We start from the raw sequence: 21822 nt of genomic DNA, 5'->3' as shown, positions 1-21822 counted from the left end.
GTGCACCTTCCATGCGGGTAATTCTGAAACTTTGATCATTTACTGTAGGACCAGCACGTTTTTAGACATTTAGAATAAGTAATTCATCCTAGTTCTAACAGTGTTTAATAGAAGCGTAATTTCAGTTTTTAATTGATAAACGTATAAATATAACTGTTTACAAAAACGTTTCTAAGGATGAAAGGTAAATAGGCACATATTTTTTGGGTTCATTTACAACTTGCATTGATAGTTAGCTGTTAAATAGATGTTTCCACTTGAATTAGTACATTATTTTCAGGTCTCCTTCATTACAGTTGTCATTTTGTGTCAAGAAAACAGAATTCCCAGTGTGCTGGAAAGTTGAAGTTTCACAATGTGCACTGAGCACTTCTCTGTTTTCCCTTACTAGACAAGGCACTGGCTCATATTAAGCTCACATCTACATTGACAGACACTTGGCATCATGTCCACTTTAGCGTAGCATATATACATTTCTCCTCTATATTCCCACTTGTAAATTCCAACTTTGAAAACCTGAAGTAGTTGGTACAGTGTGGTATGGTGAGCTGATATGCAGTGGCTCTTTAGGGATAAACAGCATTAGGTGGCACATAGCTCATTTAATGGCAAGTTGACTATGATGATGTTTATTTATAGCTTGTCATAGCGAAACCTACCCAGAGCTCCAGCATGGCTTTCACAGCTGATGGCAATTCCAGCTGTGGAATTATAATGAGAAGTTTCCAATTGAGTCTGCTGGTCAGACACATCTGTCAAATCATCGTCTAAGCAGGTGCTGAGTGCCTGGAAGTTACGTCAAACACATGGCTAAGCAGTTGGAAATGTGGAGAGGAGCTTTGCAAATAAAAATGTGAATGAGCACATAAAATGTAGAACACAATGAGTGATCAAGCTGTACTGTCACATCATCGCTTTATTAACTCAGGGAAAAATGTTAGATTACACATGGAAAACCTTTGCAGTGACACTATACAAAAAAACCCTTCTGTGTGCTGACTTGCACAAAGATAAAGTGTGTTTTTAAAGTTGCTTTTGTATCCCTGAGTTTATACTTTCTCCACTCCAGACATTTTATCGGGGAAGAAAAATAATTTAGTCGGATTAAATTGTGAAGTGATTTTGTAATTTATACATTTAAGATAAACATGTTTCATGACTCTATTCATTGGTTTAAACTTGGAGACAGTATTTAAAACAAGGAATACTTAAATGAGTTCATGTAGTAAATGTAACAGCTAGTTTGTGAGCTAAGGTAAGCCAATTTATTATCCTAGTCTAAAATTATTGAAAAATACTTTCTTTTGTATGTTTTGTTTTTCCTTTACTGTTAAATACAGTTTTCTGTTAGTCTTTGTTAAATTTACTGTGCAAAAGTCTTGATCCATCCCTCATTTCTTGATATTTTGCAAGAAAACTGGGAAATAGATGGAGCAGTTCATTAAAAATGCAAACATATATGGAAGGAAATACAGTGTATATATTGTCCAAAAACAGAGTTTGCATGATTCTAGCAATGAAAGTAGGTGTTTGTTACGACCAAAAACTACTCTGTCTGAACTTTCTTAGACAAGCTTTCTTGTAATTTGTGTAAGTAGTTTTCATGAGTAATTCTCCAGGCTTCTTTAGATTGATGCTGTCTTTTGTTCTGTTCTCTGTCAAGATGATGTCACGTTGCTTCAATAATGTTTAGGTCTGGGGTGTGGTGATACCAATCCATGACTGTGTGTTTTTCTATCAGGTAGGTTTTTACTACATTAGTAGTGTGTTTTGAATCATTGTCACACTAAAAAAATGAAGCCATTGTATTCCATGGTGGATCAAACTCTGACAGTACTTTTCTGTGTTCATAATTTCAATTTTGACAAGATCACCAACACCACTGATGGAAATTAAGCCTCAAACAATGACAGAAGCACCAACAAGTTTTGCAGACACTCACTGCTGTACCGCTCTCAGGATCTTCTCCGACATATTGATGATAATTTCAATCAATCAATGACCCTAAAGTTAGGGCATCCACTGGCTATGTTATGCTGTTGGGAATGTTTGAGTACTATAAATCGTATGAAAGTTGTACAGCGTGGTCCTGATCATAAAAGGAAACATTTCTATCCTGATAAGGTAAGCTTTTTTCCACAATAACAACACCTCTGTCTACGGGGTAACTCAGGTCAGTATGGAAATTAAGTTAAGTTGAGTGTTAAGTTGTTATGGTCAAAAAATAGAATAGAATATTTTTTTATGTCAAAAGGTTGAACATTTGCTAATATTTTTGATGAGCGATTAAGAAAGTAAACTAAAGAAAAGTGTGTCCTATGCAGCAGGAGCCAGTTTGTGCCAATAACACTGTGCACAATGAAACCTTCACCATCATACAAGGCAAAGAAGGAAAGAGAAAGACGTGTCCTACAACATTCTCATGTATCAGACACATTACTGAGTACACTGGTACAAAAACAATAAAGGGTCTCTTATAGGAGATGCATACCACACACCCAGACAAAGACTTGCCTGTAATCAGACATGTCATGTCACTCGGACCAAATAAAAAATTTATTGCTTCGTGTTGTGGAATGCCAGATGTTCAGTGAAGAATATGTAAATGTCACCTACAAGTAACAAACTGTGCAGCATAAAAACTTGATCCTACACACATGTGCATGTAACTCCAGCCCACTGTATTATATCTTGTACTTGCACACATCACACTTACATGCTAATAATCCCCTAAAGTCCATATAAAGCATGTGCCCTTCAAAATCACAGCCCCGATTTGCTTTTGCATGCAAACACACATTCAGAGGTCACACTAAACCCCATCAAGGAGCATGCTGTGTATATATAGACACCGTACACACGTATATAACTCATAAAGGCGCATACAGCATCAATCTTCTACCTGCTCTACTATCTCCACCTCTTTGTGAAAGCAAATTCAGTTTTCTCCTACATTATCCATAATATATCTGACCATACACACACACTGTTTCTGCACGTCACTCAACTTTGAGCACCCTCTCTTTAGTTTTCCACCCCCACTTGTGGGCCCAGCTGTCTGTGCCACTCAAAGGTCTATAGGCTGACATTTTTTCATGACATCACAAACCCCTGAACACTGGTGAACCGTAGGATCGTATTCATTCAACTCCAAGAGATGAACACTGCAGATGCATAGGCACTTATCTAAGAGTACACTCATGTTTCAGCTGACATTTGGCAAGAGGTAGGTCACCAGTCTAACACAGGGCAACAAGCCAACCAGTTTAACTAATTACTGGTAAAAATTTAGTGGTCAGTAAGGATAACTGAAACCTGTGCACCATTACCACGACACATTTTACTGCAAGACTGTATCATGTGAGTACCAATTATAAACATCTATTTTCTTCCTCTTATCCAATTCAGGGTAGCAGAGGGCTGGAGACTATCCCAGCTGTGAGAGGCTAATACAGAGAGACAACAACCGCTCACACTCATGTCTTTGGACTGTGGGAGGAAGCCGGAGTACCTGGAGAAAACATCCAAACTCCCCACAAAAAGGCCCCAGGTAGATGGTGGAGTTGAACCCAGGACCTTTTTTGCTGTAAGGCAAGCGTGCTAACCACCATGCTGCCCGCAATTATAAACAGCATAGTGACATCTTTTTAAAAAGAATAAACTGTTATACATTAACAGTGTTTTATATTAAAAAAAGAGCTGTCAAATCTCATTAATGTTACCTAAACACTTTTATTAGTTCCCTTCCTTTTCCGTGTCTTTCTGTGTGGCGTGCTGTGTTATTTAACTATTTAGATAAGTGAATCCCAAAATGTTGATTCTGTTCACCTGGACGTAGCGTTTTCAGTGGGAGAAACGTTTCGTCACTCATCCAAGTGACTTCTTGAGTCTCAGCTGACTGCAGGTTTCCCCAACCTTAAAAACAGCACATTTGCACAATAACTGAAAGCAGCCCACTGAATGAACAATGAGTGACGAAACGCTTCTGCCACTGAAAACATACATCCACATGAACAGAATCAACCTTTTGGGGCCATATAAGGTAAGCAGCTTCACTTGTAAACAGCCAATCTAACAGAATCAGCCTGGTGCTGATTTTCAGGTTTGTATTTAGAAATTCTTTTATTGTTATACCGTCTGTGCTTCAGTTGTCCTGTTAGGATTACATTTTGCTGACCGAGCCAAACATGATCCCACAAATAATAAAGATAATCAGTTTTCTCCTTTGTGGACTACGTCGCAAAAACAGGCAGCTCACAGTCAGCTGTGAGTGATCGGGAGTGATCTGGCTGTCACAAAAACAAACTCACATCCAACAGTCTTAAGTTTTGGTCGAAAGATATCACCGTATCCATCTGTCCGCTAGAGACGAATGATTTCCTCCTTCCTCTCAGACAGATTTTCAGTTATCCCCCCAGATGCGTACAGGAAGAGGAGGCGGAGTGGGAGGGGGACTTTTTGTAGTGACTAAAATCTGATGACCACATTACTTGGATTTGGTTAATATATGAAACCTGTACAGTCCAGACGCACGCAGTGTGCCCACACAAACACAAAGCTCATTTATGCCTGCACGCCATACAAACAGTCGGATGAGACACAGACCTGCGTGTGCTGCTTCAACCACGCGTCATGATGACTTTGAATTGGACTCTCTCTGTAAATGACACACTTTGATTGGTGATCTTAACAGCTGCCTTCCCCGAGACATTCTGCTGCTGGATGACTGTTATAATGCTTCTAACATGTGTTCATCGGCACAAAGTTGGTGATTTAGATCTCTGTTATTTCTCTGTGTGTGTGTGAGTGCACATGATCAGGGCAGGGGCCCACCCAGGAAGTGACTCCACCTTGTAGCGATGTACAGAATTCTCCCTTGCTGAAGAAGAGAGCAGCTTCACAGCCACAGCCCGTAGGGTCTCCATTTGCCCTTCTCAAAAGACTCCATTGTTCCCAGAAGTCTGAGGCGAGAGAGTGAGCTAAAGAGAGTTATGAAGTAGCCGTTGGGGCAGAGGCTGGGGTGGTGGGTGTTGGGCCGCTGCCTAAAACCACACGGAGGATAGGTTGCCAGAGACAGAGCATCTCTGTGCGGCTCACAGCCTACTGTTGGAGCCTTGCCCCAGCTTAACAGCACCGTATGAAAAGCCCCGCAACACGGCACAAAAAAACACACCTAACTGTCAGAGGGCTCAACAGACCCAATGATTCAAGGCCGTATGGTACTCCATATTTGGTTCTGTTTGTGTGCTTGCTAATAGGGGCTGGTTTTTTTTTTTTCTTTTTGAAAATCTGAAGCATTACTTAAACGGGCCAATCACAGTGGGCAGTTGGACACTGCCCCCGGGGAGGGTCGTTAATAACGTTGGCATTTTGAATGTGGAAACAGAAAATAAGTGTCATGTGATTTTTAACTGTCGCAAGTATTTTTCCAAGTTAAGAGTGGATAAAGCTCTGATAAAGAGTAAATTCACTCAGAGGCGTTTCCAAGCGATGATCGTCTGCAACTGATAGGATTCGAACGGGACAATAAACAGCAAAGAGATATTTTCCAAAGACAAAGGGCAGCTTTTAGAGAATAATTTAGTACAAAAAAATATTGTGTTTTAAATTTTTTTTATTGAAACAGTATGACCAAAAGCACTGCAATTAAATAAACGTTTTGAACGAATCAGACGGCACAAATTAAAGACTCAGAAGTGATAATATGCAGCAAAGCAGAAGAGGTGGGTGGGACGGGGGACATGTATCGTTGCAAACATTTGCAGTGTCTGAAGCTTGTTCATTAAATATTACATCACTCATTCAGTGCACATATTAAATACGTTTTTTAAAGCAAGCAGGGGTAAGCCGAGACGTCATTATTTGTACATCCATGTGACACACTCTTGCAAAAAAAAAAAAAAAGGCATAACTGCCAAACACTTTGCACTACAACAAAGTGCAATTATAAATTGTCATCCTATGCATGTGATCTAGGGTCAGGTCAACTGAAAGAACTGGATGGCTGTTCTGGTATTAACAGAAGCACTGTCAAGACAGTGTCACTGCTATGTCTGATAACCAAAAGTGCGAGCCTTTATAAGCCAACGGGCCAAGTCGTTAGTTTTGGAATGGGTATCAGTTTAAAAGTACATTCAATTCACATTTTTAATGCACTTCCAAAAAAAAAAAAATCCTCTTAGCTAGCTAGAGAATACCAGAGACAGTGGCACAAACCCTTCTGCTAAATTTCACAGATATGTATTAGGTTTTTATATGTAAGTGTTAAACTGGGCAGAATGTCACGTTACTCTTGCAAACGAGGGGTGTCTTTTCATGTCTGATGACCCTCAGAGCTCACCAGGGCCAGAAGCTTCATCCAGTTGGCCAACATATAAGGGGCTGCATGACAGCATACTCTATACCGGTGCTTGTGGGTGCTTTAGCCACAACAATAGCCTAAGGCTGCCTGTACATAGTGTACTGCATATTCCATAATATCAAATGCCTAGCCTATGCGAGTGCAACATATGAGAGTAACTGAATGCAGTATAGTCTATGTCTAGCACTGTATATACATCCAGCAAAATTGGCAACAGTATTTCTTGTTTTCTTTCCTAATCCCAGCCTCCTTATGTCTTTGATTTGTAAGTATTTCTAATTGTATGTCATTTTTCTTTCTTGATATTAATCTAAGTCAGTCACTAAATCGCTTATGTGGAGGACTTACCCCTGTCTTGTCTTTTTTCTACAAAATGCATTTGAAAAGCCTGAAATTCTTCCTGACATCCTGTTGTCACCTTGTTTTGTTCTCTTTAACAGCTCCTCGGGATCAGGAAGTTTGCAGGGGCAGGTGAGGATTTTGGCTCGTGTACCCCTCTTGTCTCACATACATGCAATATATACATTAAAAAAATAAACCCCCACCCACCCTCCCCACCCCGTGCCCCTCGCTTTTGTTAACACAGTCCAGAGTGCTGGTTAGGTTTGCTTAGTTCTGGCATCGCGTGCTTGTTTTTAATAATCAGAAATGACGTCACAGTTCAGTAGTTCAGAATTTCCAGAACTTCGCACGGTCCCGCTGCTTTGTAGGCTTTTTCCTCAAGGTCTGTGGGATACAAAGAGAGATCCAGTCAGAGATGGAAAAGATTTTTTTTTATATGATTGGCAGTTAGGGTTTATATTATTTTAAAGTTCATTCATCGGGGGACTTGTTAAGTAAAATTAGATGGTGAACAAAGCTGGGTTTTATGCATAATTCATAGATTACGCAGCTTCAAAAGTTGAAGGGAGTTTAAAAAAATACACAATTTTCAATTACTGTGAAAAAGTTTTTTTGTGTTTTTTTTTTTTTAATTTCAAACAGAACAATAACTAAAGAAAATCTGATTATTGGTTAACTTATTAAAAAAACAAACAGATGGCAATTGCTCTGGTTAGCAACCTTGTTTCTAATGTACAAAGCCCCTGTGTTTCTAGGGATCAAATCAAGTTGTTAACACAAAACACAAAACCCCTCTAGCTGACGGCCATGGGCCATGTAGACCGATACTAAGTCAATAAACAAGCTCATTTTAAGGCCACTTGTCACCATGAATGCTGGATTTTCCACCTAGAAGCATGGGACTCTATGTCAGCAGACAGAGGAACAACTATGGAGCCTTGTCAGTAGCTCTTGGGGAAAAGACGGCTGTAAATAGGTGTGTGAGGGATTAAAATGATTAGCTGAAGGGGTAAAATAGAGAACTTTACAAAGACCATAACACTCTGCTTTCTGTCAGGCTTTTTGTTCCTTGCAGACCTGTGACACAAAAATTCACCATCATTATTAGCAGTAATTATCATCATATGTTCACAGGGGACAGAAAACTGTCACTTCATATGGACTTGATCTACTTTCAGGAAGGAACGTCTGTGTTCAGATGCGCTCAGGAACAATTTTGATTGAAATGCTGGTTTGGGAGAATTCGTCGTCACCTTTTCTTTCCTATGTGACTTCATTCTTGGATGGTTCAGTGATGACTCAGTGCCCAACATCTATGTAACACTGCCATGGATTTAATCTTTGTGCTTATGTACATGCGGTGGTGAGTTACTTACGAGTATTCGCCCATCCTCTTCAAGACAACAATCACCACTGCTATGATGACGGCCACTGCCAGCAGGGCGCCGACTACAATGCCCACAATCTGTCCAGAGCTCAGGGCCTCTGTTAGATGAGAGTTAGTGCATTTAGATCCATAGTTAATAACGATTGCTGTTTAAATATATTAAGTGTATGTTAGACTTATTATGTGTCACCATTATATCTATTCAAACTGACCTCTCCTTTCTCCCACACTTTCCTCACCCTCTGGGTCCTCAATGATCAGGTCAGTGGTTTCTGTCCCAACAGGGCCCACTCTCTCAGCAATGCCCTCTGTGTCAGCAGGGATCACTGTCCCAGTAGAGCCCATTGTCTCAGTGAGGTCGTCTGTTTGGGACTCACTGAGTACTTGCTCAGTGGACGATGTGGTCTCCTCAGACGTATATTCAGCGTATTGGGTAGATGTATTGGGAGCTTCTGTTTCAGTGACTAGGGCTTCAGTTGTAGGCACAGGCACAGTCATATGGTCATTGAAAACGTGTGTTGTAATTTCGAAATGGACCGCAGTTGGTTCAGATGGAGGATGACCGGTGACAACAGGGGTAGGATTAGCCCCTAGAGTAACACCAGTTGCGGCTTCTTCTTCTGTAATGACCACAGATGAAGAGTGAAGTTCTGTAGGGTCTGTAATTGGATCTGGGGGGAGGAAATAAGAAATATAAGATCACAAACAGGCCAAACATTCAAGGCAGAAAGCTGTTTAACCCAAGCTTCCCAGGTCACAGGTTTCCATCTATCAAAATTTGTTTTTTCACTATCACAGAGTGCTTTCTCTATGGGTCATTTTTGGCTTTATCCCTGTGATATCGATGTCTCTGCTGATTTCTTTAATTTAACTCTGAAAATCTCCCAGTAATTTCTTTTGGGGTTTTTTTTGTTTTTTTTATTTGGATCTTTTTCCAGTTAAGTTAAAAGTAAGTTCAAGTTTGAAAAACAAGAAAGGATGTTTTTGGTGTAGCTGGGTAAAATGCACCCAGGTACTGGGGTTGTACTGCTAATGCAATTCCACCTGATCACAAACTTTTCAGTGATGAAAAACGACATGTTACAGATGTCGCTTTGAATACTAACAGGTGATTTTAAAACCGTGATCGTGCACTTAAAAGAACCCTGACACATTTTTGAGACTGATATTGATATTTGATCATTTAAAAACTCCAGTCAATATTTCTTTCTTTGAGAAGACACACACAAAACATAAGCAGGTTTCCCTAACATTTATTATCTGCAGTTATTTAAGAGTGCTTACTTGGATAATATCACAATTCAGTTGAAAAATAATCTTGTTTTACATTTTCAGCAAGTTGAGTAAATTACTCGTTTACGCTCTGTCAGACTCTGGTTGTGCGCACCAAACATGGGGTGCAAAAGGGAAGTTGAAGCATGCCCTCTGATGGACAAACCGTGCAACATCAACACTCATGGTTGAAGGGTGTTTCTCATGTCACTTGCTTTCATTTACTGGCCGATTATAAATGCAAATACCGACATATCGGTATCTATGTCATAATACCGTCATCATTAACCTGTGCATTAGTACATATCCAACACTCAGAAAGATGATAGCTCAAGTAAAAGTGGACATTAAATGTTGTTTGTTTAAGCTCTGTTTTCTTTGTAACTTCAGAGCACAGTTGGTTGGCATGTTCATGCTGTGGAAGTTTGAAAGGCCATTGTCGTTTCAACCAAATTCTTGTTTGACATAATTCAGCAATGTTTCAGTTCAATCGTCCTATCTGTGGGCTTTCACTTTATCATTGTTAGCTAAAAAAAGAAAAAAAAAACCCGGTCTAAGACAATGACGAACTTTATCGTTGCGAGTCAAAATGCGAAGTTTATAACAATACCAGTAAATAAATGGACAATTGTTCTGCCTCCGTCTGTGGGGATGGGTGAAAATGTGAAAAATAAACAGCGTTAATGTTTAGACCCTTCCCTCACAACGTGATGTCATTACTTGACCTTTCCCCCTTCTCACACTCCTCGTCTGTCTCATACAGGTTCTCCCATCATCAGCACTGTATCAGCATGCACACCCCACCCATTGACTTCATATAATCTGCATCCTCCCTCTGTTCCCCCTCCCCATCCCTCTATCCTGTCTTCAGGGCCTCGTGTTTGCGAACTTGCATGCCACATGCTCTGACTTATTTCCTGTGGAGGGAGCCACTGCCGCACGTGTAAGCAGAGCGCAGGCAGGCTTGTTAACCATCAGACACTTAATCCGTGCAGTCACAGGAGGGTGGGGTCACAGGGAGAAAGCATGAAAGTTTCTTTGAAAAGGTAAAAAATAAAATAAAAAAAGACGATATGCAGTTTAAAACATCTGAGTTCATTTGTATTACTGTCGTTGTATTTCTGTAGTTTCACACGTTTTCTTGACTGATGTTTAATATCTAAAACGCACTTTGTCAGAGCTCAGAAGACCATCCGTGTGTCATGGTAGGCTCTTATTTTGTCCTAACTGTAAAAAACATGTATTTAGCGTTTATTTTGCCTCTTTCATGAGGGTCTGGACCACGAGCCGGCCTGGGCTCAACATGATCATTTCCCACCAAAAACCAGAGCTCCATCTCCCCACGTTCAACATCCTCCCAGCCACAAATGAAACTCTAGCCTGGACAGCACCGTTTCAAAATTAAGGAGGTAGATTTCAGCGTGGCACCAAAATTACAGTCTGCGCCTAACTTTCCACTGACAAGCTGCTGGCCTGAAGTTGCGCCTTTTTCTTTGGGAAAAAAACCCGATTTAAAGCTATTCATCGCACAAAGCCTCCTTACTGCAGAGAGCAAAAATGAGCTTCTGTGCGAGTCTTCCAAACTTAGCTCCTGACATCATGCTCTCTCCGTCTCTGTTTTTGTCCAGTTCTTCTAAATACCTGAAATAATAGAGAATGCTTTACCCAGGGTAAAAATAACTCTTGAATGGCTGGGGTTAGTCTACCAACCGGTGCAGCACTGTGCTGCCTGGTGTGTTCATTAGCAACAGGCGGGGGTAAATATAACAAAACATTTGTTCCCACTGAGGAAGACTATTGAGAAGGGGGTTTACTAATGGCGACTCAGACTGTTTGTTTGGAACGTCTGTAAGCGATGATAAAATGGTCTGTGCTCTACTGAGCGTGGCTCTGCGCTACGTGTAATCACTCCCTCATTCTCCACTACCAATTGTTTCATTATGTGTACAGTTCCCACAATTAGCTCTGAGTAGTATTTCCTCCCCACCGTGCTAGCCCTTCTGGGTTAATGCAGCTGCATTAGTGAGTAACACAGTGACTTTTAACGGCTTACATACACTCTCCCCTCCTCTCCTTTTAATCTACTTCTTCCCTATCGTCGTCTTCATAAACCAGACTCCCCGAGGATAGGTTTGTTGCTGATGAAACCGCTAAGAAGGCTGAATCATTGGAGAGAAAGAGAAGGGGGGAGAGAAAGGGAGGGGCGGGAGGGAGGGAAAGCAGCAAGGGTGGAGGGGGAGCTCTGAGGGAATGGCATGTTTCAAAAGTGAGACGCCAGGGAGCACCCCGTGTCCCGACTAGAGTGCTTGATTTCACTGTGAACATGGTGTGTCCGCTTACAGCAAGATGTATTTCGTGTGTGCAACACATAGGTGAGCTTGTGTTCATCCTCAGGGGACAAATGGACAGACCTAGAACAGTTTCTACAACTAGTTTTAGTCTGACTCTCAGTCAGTTAAACGATGACTGCAAAGTTGGATGCTTTGCTTTTTCTCGCGAGTTTCAGTTTTTGATTTAATTTTGACTTTTTTTCCTTTTTAATTTAGTTACGTTTCAGTTAGTTTAGTTTAGTTTAGTTCAGTTCAGTGTTTATCATTCTGAACACGTTTACTTTTAGTTTCGTTTTTATTACTTTGAGGGTCAGTTTTAGTCGGTTTTTATTGTTGCGTGGAGGGCATATGCCAGTGGCAGAGTTTCTGCAAATCATTATAGGTATTACTTTAAAACAGAACTTTTCGAAAGCAGTTGACTCACAGTCTTGTAAACATCCAAACCCTCGAAAAACACCTCCATCAGCCCCTCATCAGGCAAGCTGTAATAACAAATTTTACCAAACTGACAAAGAGTTAAACTAAGGATATTTCTTCAATCTATATATCATTTAAAGTTTAAGGTAAAAAAAAAATAACTCCAGTTAGTTTTCATTACATAACTAACATAACTAAACTTTTTTTGGAAGCAGTTTTCTTTTCTTTTCAAACCTTCTTCATCATTGCATCGGTTTTCATGTCAAGCACGCTTGAAACAACATCCAGCGCCCCGAAAACCTTCATTCACCCAGTGAGGGTTAACATGTCGCCTGTGTTTGTGTGCATGTATGTGAACTTGTGCATTAAAGGGTTAACTTAGAGTAAAAATAAATAAATACAATTATTACTTAGTAAAACATAAGCTTACATTAATACATTAATAAATTATTTTGGTCCACCATGGTATTTTGTTCCCACAATTTCCCCTAAAAAACTGTAAGTGACGCAGAAAATAAAAAACAGGACAGGGAGGGCGAGGTGAAGAAAAGGGCTGAGTGAAAAGCTGTAAAGGAATTGGGCAAGATGAGGTGAGAAAGAAATGAGGGGGGGGAGTTCACTCCTTTCTGATATAAATTAAAGCGAAAAAACAAAAGAGCGATGGAGGGACACAATAATATACAGCCAGAGACAGCAAAGGTGGGAGTACAGGCTTCCATTCATTATTATCACAATGCTGTCACTGAAGCCCCCTGTATGCACGTGTGTGTGTGCGTGCATGCACGTAAGTTGCTAATTCACAGTCCTGTGTGGGGCAGAAAAGATCAGTGCACGAGATGTGAGGGAGTGTGTTCATCTTCGAATCTCAGGAATGTTTTTCGTGATGTTTAGGGAGTAAAATGTGAGCGATACAGACCCCCTCCCCATCTCACCACACCAACATGAGATGTCACATGACGTACACTCCCCTGCTAAACTAGTGGGAGTCATCTCTAAAAACACGGGGCCGTGCCATGCAGCGCACGCTGGGGACTTTTTGAAGCAAGAGGGGAATATTCTCAGCCGGCCTTATCGCAGATGCAACACAATGTGCGTTGAATGTGTGTCCACATTCATTTTATAACCACTCGTGTTTTTCTCCTCCCACTCTAACTCAGATAAAAAAGACATGCAGCAGGTCCCATCTGGACTCTATCACCAGGGGCAGAAATTGGCACTACATCAAGTTGGCCTTTAATCTCGGCCGTTACAGTTTCTCACTACATTGCCACAGCACAATGAACCGGAACAGGCGTGATGTTAAACGAAGGGAACACAAATAAACAAGTTACGGTGCATTATCATGCTGAACATCCAGGCGTTTATTTCCTTTCTCATGTTCTCCATGTCTCACAGAGGAAGTGCAAGGCTGGCATTTGTGCCTTTTTACTTGTTGAGGATATGCACATAAATCTTGCTGTTTTTTCTAATCTTTTTGGAGCTGCTACTGTCTCAGTTTCGTCAGGATAAGGGCTTGGTCTGGGATAAAACAGTCTCCACCTCCCCTTTTCTTAAACAGATGAATCTTTCTCCTTAGGGAAATTTTTTTTTTTAAATTTATTTTTACATTTTTTCTTCTCCTAATTAGATTCAGTTGGTGTGAGAAGTCCTCGGACCTCGTGGTCTTTCCTTACGCGCGTGTGTCTCATACTTGGAACGGTAGCGCAACATTTGGGTCATTTCTTCAAGCGGGCTCGGACAAAGGGCATTAACCTCTTCCTTCGGCGGCCAGATGTGAATGGGATGTTACTGGCCAAGCAACTGCAGACAAAACTCATAAGAAGGAGACGAGGGGAGGGGCGGGGGGAGTAGCAGCGAGAGGGCGGTGGTGGATGATCGTACAGGATGGAGATGGGAGTTAGAAAGGCTCCATTTGTGAGGTATGAGTGGGGAATGACTGATTTCCTTTGTTTTCTTAACAAGAACAGGGAAGACTTTCTGAAAACTTCAGCAGTTTCTTCCTCAGTTAAAAAAAAGAAGAAGAAGCAAACCCCGCCATAAAACGGGACAGACACACAGACCAGGAAAAGCTTGTCGTGTAACAATAGACCCATCGCTCTTTGTGCATCCTGTGTTCCCCCAAATCTGAGGGTTACACTCATGGACCTGGAAGCGAGAGAGCTTGAGAAAGCTGAAGGGCTGTTAAGAGATGGTGGTGGTTGGGGGTGGAGAAGGAAGGGGTTATTTTAAGTGGTAAAGTTTGCAGCCCCACCAAAGATGGGTAAATGCCAAGGGCTGGTGTGCTGCACATGCTAACAACACACGGGTAAAAGAGGGTGGGGCAGCTCTCAAAGTTCATCAAGTCTCTTGCTCCTCTCTCATCCATATGACCCTCTTAAATATAGAGCCTCCCACTATTAATACACCCACAGACACAAAACGGCCCTGCCCTGCCCTGCACTTTCAGCCACAACTACTGGGCAGAGAGTGGCTGGTCAAGGCAAAAGAAGAAAGCAAGGCAAAGAAAGACAGAAAGTTAAACGATACACGCTGTGAGAACGACTGGAGACAAAGCACAGATGAAGGGGGGAGAAACAAAAACAGAGGGAAAAAGGAGAAAGCAAAATCAAGTGCAGCGAGAGAGAAATAGGAGAATCAGGAGTAAAACGAGAGGAAGCACAGGATAGGCTTTCGGATAAATATGTACGGTGTATGTTACAGTTTACAGCCCCCCCCCACCCCTGCACATGACCACAGTTTTTGGGATGCTTCCAAAGGATATTGCTTTCTTCTCTTTTGGTTGTGCCAAGAAAACTACAGACACGAGGCACCACAGCTTCTTGCTATTACATCATATATTTTTTTCCCCCATGCTTGCAAAAAAAAAGAAAAAGAAAGAGAGACAACAGTGACAGCGAGGGAAAAATACAGCAAAGCAGGATGAGGTAATTTGTTAAAATGAACACGGAGCATTCATATGAGCTGATCCCTCTTTGTTAAATTAACACCTTCGCTTTTCCAATCACTGATCTTTGGCCAAGTTTGGTGGATTAACCGCAGATGCTAGAAGAAATATTCTTAGATATTACACAAAAAAAGATTTAAAACGTGAGTACGTGTTTAACACTTGTGTATTTGCGTGTAAACAAACAATCGCATTAACTTGTTAATGAATACAAATGAAACCTGGACCATTTCCCCCCCATTTGAATCCAGCCTGCAAAGTGTTATTGTTCAATCGGCAGGGATTAAAGCAGACAAAGAGAAGTGTGGTGAGGGCACATGGAGCCAGAGGGAGAGAGAGAGGACATAGTGTGCTAACAGTAGGATGGTGATAGCTGAGAGTTCACTTACTTGCACTTGTGAAGGCGCACAAAAGGCCAACAAGGGCCGACAGGAGCAGCAGCTGAACTTTCATTGTGTCAAAAAGAACTCTTCTCCGCTCTTCTCGCCAGTCAAAACCCACAGAGACGTCCCCAGGGGCACAACACCGGAGACGTAACACACACCAGACACACACCAACCGGCGTCTACGGTAGTAAAATGTTGAGGGACCCAAAAAAGGTCAAGAATGAAAATAAAGTCTTTGGCCGGAGGAAGTTTGGGAAAGCGGTGGGCTGAGATCCTTTCAACTTGTGGAGGTGAATGTGAACAGACTCGGGCTGGTCGCCGTGGAGGAAGAGAAAGAAAGAGTGGTGGAGGGATGCAGACAGGACAAGAGAAAGAGAGGAGAGATCTGGCCACTTTGGGTGAGTGCAGAGAGAGAGAGAGAGAGAGAGGGAGGAATGGCACACGGCAGGAAGGAGAGAGAAAAGAGGGTGCATGTGAGTGGCTGAGAGTGGAGGAGGGGTGCTGGTACTGGTTGTGGTGGCGGTGGGCTGGGCGGGCTGAGGAGCAAGGGGCAGGTTGGATTGGGAGGAGGGCGTCTGGATAGGGGCAGTAAGGTGGTTTGAGCCCTCGTGGCCCAGCCCCATGTAAACCTCCTCTTGGTCCACAGCCAGCAGTACTCCTGTTTGCAAACCCTGCAATATCAGCAGCATGCACACACTCACACACGCCAACACATGCACTAGGTGATACAGATAAATACACACTTGACTTATTTATCTAGACAAGACAGGCACACTAAAGTGCAACCGGCTGTCTTTTACAATTAGAAAGCTAAAGCAACAAACTTTCCACATGAATGAATGGAAGAGATGTAAACAGAGGTTTGGGTTGTTTCAAATAATCCTTAATCACAGGAGTTAGGAGCCAAATCTTTGGATTGACTAGATACTACCTGTCAAATATTTAACAGGATTTAAATAGATATGAGCAAACACCTGGAATTCATTTGTGCTGATCTTCTAAAACATCAGTTTGGCTCTATTTATAAAGAAAGTGGCAGCGTACATGGGTGGCTGATAGACAGCGGGAGGAAAGAGCGCTTTCTGGACCGCTTTCCAATGAAAAGAGGCCGTAAATACAGTTAGGACACTGTGTGACGGTGTGTCGCAGGCAAGCATGGGTGGTCTGCCTAGTTTACATGCAGAGGAGGGCAAACAAACGGTCGCCCGGCGCTAGGCTGACACCTGTTGGACAACAAGCCGCGAGGGCCAAAACAGCACAAATAGGCTCAAACTAAAAACTCAGTAGCCAATCTCAACTGTCACATCTTCCTGCACAGCACAGCAACATGCACACAGCATTATTGCAAGATTTCAAACATGCAAACAGCTGATAAAATAACGGTAGCAGATGCAAGGTTATTGCAGTAAAAATGGTCAATGACATTTTAATAAACACTGAAACAGATTTGAACCGCTGAACCGCCGTACATACACAGGTTACTTATGACACACAAAAATGCCAACGTTTTTTTTCCTTCTTTAAATCACCTATTTACATTATACTCAAGCTATGTACATAACGTTTCTCCTGGAAGAGAAATAACAAAATACCCATCTCCATTTGCCATTTCCTTTTTTTTTCAGTCTGCATTTTTCCAGGGCAAACAGAGAAGTGACATACTGTTATTTACAAGGACAATTACACGCAGACATACAAGATATATATATATATACATATATATATATATATATATATATATATATATATATATATACATATATATATATATATATATATATATATACATATATATATATATATATATATATATACATATATATATATATATATATATATATATATATGCTGGTCACGGTAATACAGCATTTTATGGCAATAATAAAGAGTATTTATCTTGTTTTTTGTTTTTTTAAAACATTACCTTGTTTAGACCACCTGAACAATCACTGAGATCTTCCAAAAGAGGAAAAAAAAGAAAAAAAAAAGCACTTTAAGGTCTAATATTTCACCGTGGAAAATAGGAGACCTTACAGTGTGAATACAATGAAATTCACTTGTTTCCCATGTATGTTTTCTTTTTCTTTTTTTTTTGAGCCATATAAAGCTAAAGGAAACTGGAGAGGACTATACACACACCTGTACATACACAAAATTAACATTAACAACAAAAGCAAAACAAAACAAATGACGTTGAGCATCTTGTTTGATCTTTACTTAGACAAAGCGTTAAAATGTTCCCGGTTATCATTTATTTTCGACTAGATGCTATCAAACTTGTTGCTGTGCAAAAAACTGCTCGCCTTTTCCCAAATGAGGCATGTTAGAAATCAAGACCGAGCTGACCCGCAGGGTCATAAATGATGTGCGCTTTTGCCAACCCTTCAGTTTTATCTCTGAAAACTATATAAGTTAATGCTGAGTCACGCGACGGTCTGATTTTCTTTTTGATCAGTGACGTTTATCGGCTCTACTAAAAGGCTCATTCTGTTACTCAGCTTATTACAGCTGACAAATGAAGACTTTTATCCATTTGACCAGAGTCCTGGGCGACGCTAACATTTAGCCAACAGGAGTTGAACACTGACAGCACTACACGACACACAGTTAACCTCACATTTAGGAGATGTAAAGGGCAGAGGTGCGAAGACATATGTGGACATAACACCCTGAGAACATGACACACTAACCTGCTGTTGAAAGCGCATACTGATGACAATTTTGCGATAAAATAGGCAGAAGAAGTTTACAGCTAGTGTCCTGTATGACAGAAAAAAGATAGAGGAGGAACAATTTGTGATAGATGGATAGAAGCAAAAAATACCTGTTTTAACCAGCAGGTGGTGCCCCGACTCATGATTTAAGTTGAAACGTCCTTAATTTTGTCCCCAAACTATTATCCTTCTCACCACATATGTAAAGTAGCAACGAGCAAAGCAATGCTACAGTGAAGAAAGGATGAAATGTCTGGATTTGCTCAGTGTGTGCAAAAAATAAAACAAATTTGATGGTTTTCTTAAGACAGTTTGGGGAGAGGACATCTTTTTTGTTCATTCCAGTCACAGGCTGGGAAACGTTGTAGATCACGGGACACGAGCTGCAGCGGGATGCACATTTAAGAGAAAGAAAGCAATTCAAAGAAGAACTGACAACACTTTGGCGACTTGCAACCCTGTTGGCACAACGGGGACACAACGAGAGACAATTTGGAGAGATTCGGAGCGTTGTCGCTTTGGACGAAACGTGTTTACGTCTTGGCTTCGTTCGACACAGTCTCAGTCTGTCCCATCTCCATTTTTCCATGATTGTCTTTAGATTTAATAGACCACTTTTATCAGAAAAAAAAGGCCAGCGTGTTTGGAAAAATCACTTCCCATCTTGTTTTCTGTTGGATTGTCTTCTGTTTTGTCACACAGGCGAAAGGAGCGGGTCAGTCAGTTTCGTACCTTATGTCACTATCATCACACTTTGTTTGCATCTCCTTATTAATTTCAAGTCTTTTCCTTCGTCGCTCCCTTTGACTGACGGCTCGGTCTAGACGATGGAGTCCCAGTCAAAATCATCCTGGATGTCGTCGGCAGCGAGCATGCGCCTCACCTGAAAGTGTCCCGGAGGCAGCGTGTGTTGTTGCTGGCTCAGCTGGCTGTGATGACCTGGATGTATAAGAAGATGATAATTACATCTGAATTATTTCTTCTTAAAATATGTGAGTAGGACAAAGAACAGCTGAAGCTAAAAGTGTCTAAAACACAGCTAAAATATTGGAAAAACCAGAAAAAGAAAACAGAGAAATATACTGTCAGCACATTACACCACGTCTTAAGTTATCATCTACATAAAGTGCCCTAAATAACAGGTGATCATGACATGGTGACTCATATTAGTGAGTCACTGCAATGATTTTAATGGTTACTTTGAAACTAAAATGCATATTGGATACTATAAAAACGCTCAGTGTATCTTAAGAAAATTATAAAATTAATGTATCAGAGAGGTGTTAATGCAACTTTATGACGAGATACTTCAGTATGTGGCAGCATTGTGCTGCATTAAGTGCCTTCACAACAATATTCTGAGCTACAAACGGATCATTTTCTGGGGAATAAAAGAAAATTTATACCAGTTTTTCTACTGGTTCACTTCATTAGGTATATCTATTAGTACTCGGTTAGACCACCTTCTGCCTTCGGAGCTGGCTTAATTCTTTATGGCATGGACTCAACAAGGTGTTGGAAACATTCCTCATAGATTCTGGTCCAAAGTGACAAGACAGCATCATACAGTTGCTTCAAATCCTGCAGCTGCACATCTGTTTAAGTACAGTTAGCTCATGGTCACATCCAAGAAATCAGTTAGGAAGACTATGGTGATAAAATGATGCTCACTCAAATGATGCTAAGATTCACAAAGTATGCCAATAAAATATCCTGAACACTAATGCGCTCCATCACCAGAAAAAACTCATTGTAGGACGTATAGGAGTGGGAACTGCTGTGGTCATCTCTTGCTGTGCCCCCAGAGATACAAAACTTAGTTGTACCGAGTGGTTATTTAAGTTACTGTTGCCTTCCTATCAGCTTGAAGCAGTCGGACCATTCTCCTCTGACCTCTGGTATGACCAAGGGATAGACAGAGCTCACTGGATACTTTTTTCTTTTTCAGACCATCATCTGTAAACTCTCAAGATGGTTTCATGGGAACATCCCAAAAGATCAGGAGATCCTCATCGACAACCACGTCACATCCAAAGTCACCTAAATCACCGTTCTCCTCCATTTCTGGAGCTCAGTTTAAACTTCAGCAGATTGTGTTGAGTTGCTGATCTGTGATTGGCTGATTTTTAATTCCATCTCCTAACTTTATGAAGAGAAATACAACATTTAACTTTAGTTCAAGCTTCCCTATTTAATCAATGAGAAGTGTGTTATCCAGTTTAAAGTGTGCTATTGCCAAAAATCTCTATCTCTCTCTTGCTCACACACACACACACACACAAACACAAACACACACACACTGCCTCTGTGTAAGCCTGTATATACACCATGTATTTCTCCAGGCTCCTCCTGACCTGTTAAGAGAGCGATGGGAGAGTCACCTGTCATGGTGGGAGCAGTGTTGCTCATGGGAGGCATGTGAGGATATCCTGGTGGGCCCATCAGAGAAGAAAGGTTTTGTCTCGAGTCCATGTACATGTTCCCTGTGGGAGAATAGACAAAAGGGCAATGACTAACTGTCAGATTAGTATCCCGGCTTTCACACCACTCGTCTTTGCAGAACACAAGCTGTTATCATGGGCGCACACAATTTTATTGTCGTTTTATGCTAAGCCAGAGAAATCCAATAGATTCTGCTGCCACTCAGTGGATTTCCCTCTGGTGAAATATTCCCCCATCTTCATATCTTTACTTCAGTTGCCGTTAAACCGACAGACTCCATAATTTCGCTGTAAATAGACAACGAGCCAACGATGACACAGCGAGCGGAGAGACTGGCAGTCAGCTGAGCTCCTGCCTCCATCCCGTCAACTAACAGCAGGAACCATTATTTTGCTAATGGAGAGTTTTTTGGGGTTCCATATGTTATTTTAAGTTAACATACTTTTTTCACGCTTTTCTTTTCTTCTGACACATGAGTGGAGTCATCAGATAAAAATAAATAACAGCATTTTATTTTAATGTTTGTTTGTTTTTTAACAGGATACTGCGGTGTAAATAATTAAATACTCACTATTAATATTAAAGAACAGCAGTCCAGAGTACGATGCTGCCATGTGTGCATGTGTGTAAAGCCCTGTGCACATATAAAGCAGCTGACTTTCCAGGTCTAAGCTGGTTACTAGCAGAAATCTCAGCCTCTGGTCCCAGATGCAACGATCTAATATACTGCTATCCTTATAGTACAGGATCCTTGGCCCGGCAGACTGACCTGTGCTGATGTGTTGATTATGTGGGTTGTGTTGCCCATGCTGATTGTGATGGCTGGGCTTTGGATGCATGGCCCCGTGCGGCTGAGCCGGGTGTTGAGGAGCGGACGGCGGCGCAGGATGTTGGACCTGAGGTTGTGGGTGGGTGGCGCCCTGAGGGGGGATGACCCCCGTCGCCATGAAGAATTGGTTAATGGAGGAACACAGGTCAGCCATCTGGGCAGCATCAAGAGACCAGTTGCTGAGCTCCGCCTGTCGCATGCTCTCCTTCAGACCTGACAGAGAGAGGAAGCAAAGTGCTGTGACTGCCACGCACCAGAGCTTTTACTGCTTCAAGATGTGACATCGTTTCATGTACTTTATTTTATTGTTTTGATTTGGTTTTTTACAGGTAAATTAATGCACGAGTTACCGAGCTGTTAATTTGCATTTGTTCAGCTTGCTCTGCCAGACAGGAAAA

At 41.4% G+C, this 21822-nt stretch overlaps 2 protein-coding genes across 5 annotated transcripts in view; both read right to left on the bottom strand.

The window, feature by feature from the left end:
- Positions 1–5596: 5596 nt before the first annotated feature.
- On the bottom strand, positions 5597–15903 carry pdpn (podoplanin). Of its 2 annotated transcripts, XM_087834122.1 has the most exons (5): positions 15443–15903; positions 8303–8761; positions 8080–8188; positions 7738–7780; positions 5597–7087 (listed from the first exon to the last, which is right to left on the bottom strand). In XM_087834122.1, the coding sequence occupies exons 1-5, from the start codon at positions 15504–15506 to the stop codon at positions 7031–7033; spliced, it is 732 nt and encodes a 243-aa protein (XP_087690248.1). In that variant the 5' UTR covers positions 15507–15903; the 3' UTR covers positions 5597–7030. The 2 variants fall into 2 exon arrangements, with proteins under 2 accessions (XP_087690248.1, XP_006785545.3); XM_006785482.3 differs by lacking the exon at positions 7738–7780 and having other exon boundaries at positions 15443–15895.
- A 1392-nt stretch (positions 15904–17295) lies between these two features.
- LOC102787620 (forkhead box protein J3-like) overlaps positions 17296–21822 on the bottom strand; it is a 75118-nt gene continuing 70591 nt past the window's right edge. For 2 of the 3 annotated variants that reach the window (XM_006785484.2, XM_006785483.2), the window contains 3 exons: positions 21365–21637; positions 20508–20636; positions 17296–19092 (listed from right to left, as the gene is read on the bottom strand). In XM_006785484.2, the coding sequence (XP_006785547.2) occupies positions 18974–19092; positions 20508–20636; positions 21365–21637 (521 nt within the window). In that variant the 3' untranslated portion in view covers positions 17296–18973. The remainder of the gene's footprint in view (positions 19093–20507; positions 20637–21364; positions 21638–21822) is intronic. The other variant, XM_006785485.2, reaches the window with a different exon arrangement.

This window comes from Neolamprologus brichardi, chromosome 20, assembly GCF_056152115.1.
Source record: "Neolamprologus brichardi isolate AB-2024 chromosome 20, ASM5615211v1, whole genome shotgun sequence".
Lineage (NCBI taxonomy): Eukaryota > Metazoa > Chordata > Actinopteri > Cichliformes > Cichlidae > Neolamprologus > Neolamprologus brichardi.
This window is presented reverse-complemented; position numbering and strand designations above follow the sequence as displayed.

Excerpts from the sequence above, each read along its gene's own strand:
- pdpn (XM_087834122.1), bottom strand. The coding sequence starts at position 15,506 with ATGAAAGTTCAGCTGCTGCTCCTGTCGGCCCTTGTTGGCCTTTTGTGC. Across the intron at positions 7,781-8,079 it reads AAGAGGATGGGCGAATACTC|GTCTGCAAGGAACAAAAAGC; the intron begins GTAAGTAACTCA and ends TTTGTGTCACAG. Across the intron at positions 7,088-7,737 it reads ACAGAAAGCAGAGTGTTATG|ACCTTGAGGAAAAAGCCTAC; the intron begins GTCTTTGTAAAG and ends TGTATCCCACAG.